Raw genomic sequence first — 7,310 nt, 5'->3', positions numbered from 1 at the left:
TTTATGTGTCTTTCTTTATTTCTAGTTCAATTGTAGTAGGTGTTTTCATATTGTACTTTTAAGCTTTATCCAGAAGCAATTGTAATAGGAACTTTGAATATTCAAGTTAGAGTTAACTTGAAGTTGTCGCAATAGTTAGAGGCTGGTTGCTACAACGAGATTAGAGGTAATCCTTAGGTTTACAAAGAGTTTTGTAAATGCTATTTTGGCTCAGTGATTTAGTGAATTGTTGAAGAAAATTCTACTGAGTAGTAGGTCGTGGTTTTTTCACCTTTTGAGCTGGGTGTTTTCCAAGTAAAAATACTTGTGTTCTTTACTTTCTATATTTATTATTCTACAACAGTTATAGTTAGAACACATAGAAGACCCAGGTCCTTCCACAAATAGTTTAACCGAAAAATTGTTCACCACACAAATCACCCCCCCTCTTGTATAATATTGACGTATAAAACATCAATTGGTATCAGAGCAGGTTATCCTTAAAGAGGCTAACACCTTAGGAACAGATCAAGATGAGGCACCACCTAGAAGCTTGGAAGGGCAATTCACTGATAGGCCTCCACTTTTTAATGGCCAGTACTACTCTTGGTGGAAAAACAGGATGAAAGATCACATTATCGGAGAAGACTATCAGCTATGGGGCATTGTCATTGATGGTCCCCTGGCTACCATGAAGAAGAATGTTGAAGGAGTAGATGTGCCAAAAACAAGAGCTGACTGTAATGCTGAGGACTTGAGAAAATGGGAAAAAATGCTAAGGATAAGAAATGGCTTGTGTGTGGACTTGGTCCAGACGAGTACAGTAGAATTCAAAGCTGTACCATTGCTAAGAAAATTTGGGATACTTTGCAAGTGGCTCATGAAGGAACACCTCAAGTGAAGAGGTCTAGAGGAACACTGTTGTATTCTCAATATGAGAATTTCTCCATGGAGGAAGGGGAAACCATCCAGGAGATGTATACAAGGTTCACCACACTGACAAATGAACTTAAGTCTCTTGGAAGGGTTATTCTTGAAAAGGACAAAGTTGAGAAAATTTTGACAAGGGTCCTGCCAGTCACTTGAGAAAGCAAAATCACTGCCATTCAGGAATCAAAGAACATTGCCACTCTTAAGTTGGATGAGCTAATTGGAAATCTCACTGCCTATGAACTTAGAAGGCAAACCATAAAGATGGATGCACCCAAGAAGGAAAGGAGCCTGGCATTCAGAATCACTGAAGGTGCTGATCTAGAGGGGGATGAAATGACCATGATCACAAAGGACTTCAAGAAGTACCTAGTGAGAGGAAAAGGACCTTCAAGAAGTGGAAGCTACAACAAACCAAGGGTTCCTGAAAAACAAACCAATTAGGGTTGTTACAAGTGTGGGAAGGCTGATCACCACATCAAAAACTGCCCTCAATGGGAAATTGAATGGAAGAAGGAAAGAGCTGAACGAATGAACATGAAGAAGGAACAAGTTCAACCCAAGAAGAACAAAGGATCAACAAAGGCTATGGTTGCTACCTGGGGAGAAAGCTCAGATGAGGAATCAGAAAGTGAAGATGGATATGAACAAGCACTTATGGAAATTGAAGAATACAATGAGGAATCTGAGGTAAGTATAATTCATCTCAAAGACAAGATTAATTTTTTGTCTAAAGAAAGGCTATCTGAGTTACTTCTCGATTTCATTGATGAATCTAAGGATTTAAACAATAAAAAGGAACAACTGTCTAAGGAGTCTGTGATTTTGAAAGCTAAGTGCAAAAATCTGGAACTTAGGGCTAGTGAAAGTGAAAGTAAAAATGCGGAGTTAAAGAACCAGGTTCATGAACTTGACACCACTGTCCTAGAGCTTAGATCTGAAAATCAAAAATTGAAATTAGGAACTAGTAAAAAGAAAGCTGATCACACACAACTCACTTTAGAAGAAAATGTAGTAAAAATGAAAGATGAGTTGTACAAAAGAGATGAGCAGATAAGAGTCCTTAAGGAGGATCTAAACAGGGTTAAGCATGAGCTAGACAAAACCTGTAAATGGAACAGGTCCTCCGATTCAGTTTCATGGATACACAAACACCATAATAGCAACAAGAGAGGACTTGGCTACGGGACTCCTGCACCTAAGTGGGATCCCAAAATCACGTACCTCACACTTCCTGAGAACAAAATTTGCACACACTGTGGTAAAACTGGTCACTATAAAAGTGAATGTATTGCAAAAGAAAAGGCTAGTCAAAAGAATAAAGAATTTCTTCAAGGGAAAAATAGGCTTCCAGGTTGGGCTAAAAAGAATCCGATTCACACTTTTGCCTATAGAAAGGGACCCAAACTAGTTTGGGTTCCTAAGACTAACCTTTGATTTTCTTTTGCGGGTCCAAGTGAAGGGGAGCAACCAAATATAGTACATGGATAATGGTTGCTCAAAGCATTTCACAGGAAGCAAGAACCAGTTCCTTTCACTTGAGGACCTCGAAGGAGGTAATGTCTCCTTTGGAAATGGGAAGAACGGTGAGATCATTGGGTTTGGAAAGGTAGATAAGACTGATTCTCACTCTATTGAGAATGTCTACTTGATAGATTGCCTAAAGTACAGTCTAATCAGTGTATTGCAATTATGTGATAGAGGTAAGTTGGTAGCATTCACATCTACCAAATGTTTTGCTATTAATCTTACCATTGACAAGATTGTTTTGCAGGGAAAAAGGAGTAAACAATATATACATTGTATATTTGTCAACACTTTCAGAAAGTGAATTCACTTGCTTAAGTATGTTGGACAATGATCCCCTCCTTTGGCACAAGAGACTTGGACATGAAAGTCTGAGTCAACTCAACAAATTAGTCTCCAAAGACATGGTGATAGGGTTGCCTAAAATCAAGTTCAAAGAAGACAAACTTTGTGAGGCTTATGCAAGGGGGAAGTAGGTAAGATACTCTTTTAAAATAAAGAAAGTGGTAAGCACCACCAGAATGATGGAACTGGTCCATATGGATCTCTATAGTCCAATGAGAACATTAAACAGATGTGGTAAAAGAAATGTGATGGTGCTTGTTGATGATTACTCTAGATTTTCTTAGACATTGTTTTTAACATCTAAAGATGAAGACTTTGACATGTTTACTTCTTTTGTTAGAAAAACCTATAAATAACTAGGTAATCAACTTACATCAATTAGGTCAGATCATGGAACTGAATTTGAAAATGCTAAGTTTGCTGAATGTTTGCATTCTACACCATAAATAGTTGCATGACTAGACCTCTTGTTAAGAAGATTCCCTATGATTCACTTAAAAGGAGAAAGCTAAATATATCCCATCTTAGGACATTTAGATGCAAGTGCTTTGTGCACAATAATGGCAAAGACTCCCTAGGTAAGTATGATCCCAGAAGTGATGCGGGAGTATTATCGGGATATTCTTCACATAGTAAAGCTTATAAGATATACAGTAAAAGAACTAAATCTATAGAAAAAATGTATATGTTATTTTTTTTAAAAAAACTAACATTCTTTCTGAAAGGCAGGAACAAGATAATGAAGAGAGTGGCTGATAAGAAATTCAAATGGTGAAACCACAGTCCAGCCTGAATATGCATTATAGAAAGGAACATGTGATGGAACAGGTCCTTCCACCCAGGGCAATAGAACAAGTGATAGAACTGGCTAGAGAGGAACTGATCCTCAAACCTCGAGGGAACCTGTCCATGAACATATTCCTCAGTAACAAAACCAGGAAGGAACATCCAAAGAAAATGACACTCCTATTGTAACATCCACGAAATTGGTTATAGATGAACCTGGTTCATCTGTTGATCAGTAGTTGTATAGAGGAATGATTGGTTCTCTTTTGTATCTTAATGCTGGCAAACCTGACATTATTTTCAATGTAGGGCTCTGTGCTCGATTTCAAGAAAATCCAAAGGAATCCCACTTAGCTGTTGTCAAGAGACTATTGAGATACTTGAAAGTCACTACTGACCTTTGCCTTTTGTATCCAAAAGGTAGTAACTTTAACATAGTGGGATATGCTGACACTGACTATACAGGTTTCCTTGTGGATAGAAAGAGCACCTCAGGTATGGCAGACTTCCTTGGTTTATGTCTTGTGTCATGGGCTACTAAAAAGCAAAATTCAGTGGTCTTATCCACTGTTGAAGCTGAGTATGTTGTTGCTGCTTCCTGTTGTGCTAAATTGTTGTGGATCAAACAGTAGTTGAAGGATTTTGGAATTGATGTTGGTCGCATCCCTATTTTTTATGATAACACTAGTGCTATTAGTATGACAAAGTAACCGGTTCATCATAAGAGAACTAAGTACATAGATGTTAGGCACCATTTTTTGAGAGACAACTATGAGAAAGGCTTGATCACCATGGATTATTGTGCTACTGACAAGCAAATTGCTGACATCTTATCAAAAGCCTTAAGTAGAGATCACTTTGAGAGGAACATGTTGGAATTAGGGATGATTAAAATCCCCTAACAGGACTAGTTCAAGGTTAAACGAAAAAAATGAAAAATAAAAATAAAATATTTGGTTAGAAAGTCTGTAAATTGTGTATAATTAGATTAAATCATGCTCAGACTCATACTTTTCCATAGTATACTCTTGTGCCATGTGTTAAAATGACTCATTAATATCTAATGATATTTTCTCTATTTTCTCAAATTTAGACTTGCACAAGAGAGTTATCAGTGAAGAACCTGGTTCATTAAGATAACACGGTATGTTTTCTACACTCTGCATAATTTGAAATAACTATATTTGGATCATGAGAAGAGTCCTACCAAATACCAAAGTTCTTTTGAACTTATCTGTTACAAGTGAACCAGTTACGTTTAAGACTCATGATCATATTAAACTACGTAGATTCTTTTAAATCTGCTACTCATGAGGAAGAAAGTGGCTCTTCCGAAACTAAACAAGTATCTTCTGATTCTAAAGTTTCTCCTGAGACAATTTCTAAAGTTGCTGCAAATTAAATAGATTTGTAGGATGTATAGCAGGTGTTGAGACTATAGAATCTGGAGAAGTTGGTGGCAAAAATGAAAACGAAAAAAAAGGAGAGCAAGGGTGCTAGGAGTACTGTGAGGGGAAAGGGGACAAGAGTGGTCGATTCTTCACCCACTCCTGTGAGTTTAACCAAAAATGCAGGTGCAATGGTTGTTAGGGGAGATGAACCTGGTTCATCTTTAGAGGAAACCCTCACAGACCTACTGAAGAAAGTGACTGAAAGCTATAATCCAGCTTCTTTATAGAGTTATCAACGGAACCAAAACTCATACCATTCCATATGGCTTCATTCTCACAACTGTGCTTGCACATTCCAATGTACCTATGAAAAAGTGGGAGGTTAGTACAAGCATGTATCATTTTTGGGTTAATACTCTGCTTGCTTACGATCATGAAGTTAATGTCACTCCTAAAGAATCTAGTTCATCCAAAAAGGTACTAGTGAATAGCAAGTTCAGAGCCTTGGTGCAACAAAGTGGGGCCAAAGAAGAGGTTGGTTGAGGTGGAGAGCAAGAGAGATGATCTCAGAACTGAGCTGGCAAGAGAAAAAGAGAAGAATGATGGCATTCTTGAAGGTATGCTGAAACTCCTCCAAGTCAAAAACCAAGCACCTAGTTCTTCCCAGTCTTAAGCCTCCTAGCCTAATATAGATAAACTAGTGACCCGGTTCGGGACTTTTTGTTTCTTTTGCTCATGCTTTCAGTATTTTTATTTCTTCTTATGCTTTGTTGTAGAATCTTGTAAATCATCAATGAATTCACTATTTTTGCTCTAACTGTTTGTTCATATTTCTTTGATGGTTAAAATTCTTAGCTTGATCTATGATGATTAATCCATGATTGCATTTGAAGTAGCCCCGGTGGCCATGAGTAAGCTTTAAAATCTGGTTATCTCACATTTTTTATGCAACTTTTCGATGATGCCAAAAGGGGGAAAAGGTTGTGCTTTAAACAAGTGATGTTTACACATTGAACAAAGATGTTTATAACCTAATGTACCTGATCCTTGATGATAAGTGATAAAAAGGAAAAATGTTTCTGACATTGTGTTGATGTTGAGCTGAGTTAAAACAGGGCCTAAGCTTATGAAAAGCACAGAGTTTATCATCATCAAAAAGGGGGAATTTGTTGGCCCAAGTAAAGGTTAGCTTTGAAGACTGACAAAGGAACTCAGGATGAACCAGGTCCATCCTCCAGGTCCATCCCTCAAGTTCACAAAAACGGGCAGATTCGAGTATGTGGGATGCACGTGAAGGAGATAAGCTTAACTTGGTGTATTTAATTTCTCCTGATCGAAAAGGTTGCATAATTGATAAGGAGAGGAACTCCTTAATCAAAGAGCACACTATCCAAGATAGGTAAGGAGTCAGAAGTTGAAATCAACTAGAACTCTTCCACTAAGGAAGAGTTGCATCAGAACTCTAGTTATTTCTTCATGTACTAATGCTATAAATTGAAGGATGTTCTCACATTACAGTGTTGCACAAAAATGCAGAAGTTAAACGTGAATTGAGAGAAAAATAGCAAGGCTTTTTGCAAGCAGTTTGAGTGTAATTCAAGTGTGCAAACCTGAAGCTACATGAATCAGATTGAAGAACCAGCTCCATAAAGAGTTTTATGTGTCTTTCTTTATTTCTAGTTCAATTGTAGTAGGTGTCTTCATATTTTACTTTTCAGCTTTATCTAGAAGTAATTGTAATAGGTACTTTGAGTATTCAAGTTAGAGTTAACTTGCAGTTATCGCAACAGTTAGAGGCAGGTTGCTACAACGGGATTACAGGTAATCCTTAGGTTTACAAAGAGTTTTGTAAATGCTGTTTTGGCTCAGTGATTTTGAGCCAGGTGTTTTCCACGTAAAAATACGTGTTTTCTTTACTTTCTATATTTATTATTCCACAACAGTAGTAGTTGGAATACATAGAAGAACCAGATCCTTCCACAAACAATTTAAGTAAATAATTGGTCACCATATAAATCACCCCCCTTCTTGTGTGGTATTGATGTATAAAACATCACATGGGTTGGTCGCCTCCATGTCGTGGACCGTACGACCCTCTCGAGCAACCACTGCCATGCTTGGAAAAAGCTTTTCACCAAGCTGATACAATATGGGGGACTGCATAAGAGGAAGCACTAGCTAGGTTGAAGAATTTGTTCTTGGAAGATGAAGACATGGACTGCAGTGCCATAATTGAGGAGGAGGAGGAAGAAGGCCTTACTATTCAGACCGTGAAGAAGGGAGTTGTTCTCAGGAACTGGACCACCACACCATCCCAAGACCGCCGAGTCCCTGGGTATCGTAGCAGATTTC

At 37.9% G+C, this 7,310-nt stretch overlaps 2 protein-coding genes across 2 annotated transcripts; both read left to right on the top strand.

The window, feature by feature from the left end:
* The first annotated feature begins 1,497 nt into the window (after window positions 1–1,497).
* Window positions 1,498–2,697, top strand: LOC138870704 (uncharacterized). Its single transcript, XM_070148537.1, has 3 exons — window positions 1,498–1,783; window positions 2,424–2,612; window positions 2,684–2,697. The coding sequence occupies exons 1-3, from the start codon at window positions 1,498–1,500 to the stop codon at window positions 2,695–2,697; spliced, it is 489 nt and encodes a 162-aa protein (XP_070004638.1).
* A 1,121-nt stretch (window positions 2,698–3,818) lies between these two features.
* On the top strand, window positions 3,819–4,969 carry LOC138870703 (secreted RxLR effector protein 161-like). Its single transcript, XM_070148536.1, has 2 exons — window positions 3,819–4,167; window positions 4,857–4,969. Exons 1-2 carry the CDS (start codon window positions 3,819–3,821, stop codon window positions 4,967–4,969), a joined length of 462 nt encoding a protein of 153 aa, XP_070004637.1.
* Window positions 4,970–7,310: the final 2,341 nt, after the last annotated feature.

Source organism: Nicotiana sylvestris, chromosome 6 (genome assembly GCF_000393655.2).
Source record: "Nicotiana sylvestris chromosome 6, ASM39365v2, whole genome shotgun sequence".
In the NCBI taxonomy this organism is placed as follows: domain Eukaryota; kingdom Viridiplantae; phylum Streptophyta; class Magnoliopsida; order Solanales; family Solanaceae; genus Nicotiana; species Nicotiana sylvestris.
The sequence above is the reverse complement of the archived record's forward strand: the minus strand, read 5'-3'. Positions and strand labels throughout refer to the sequence as shown.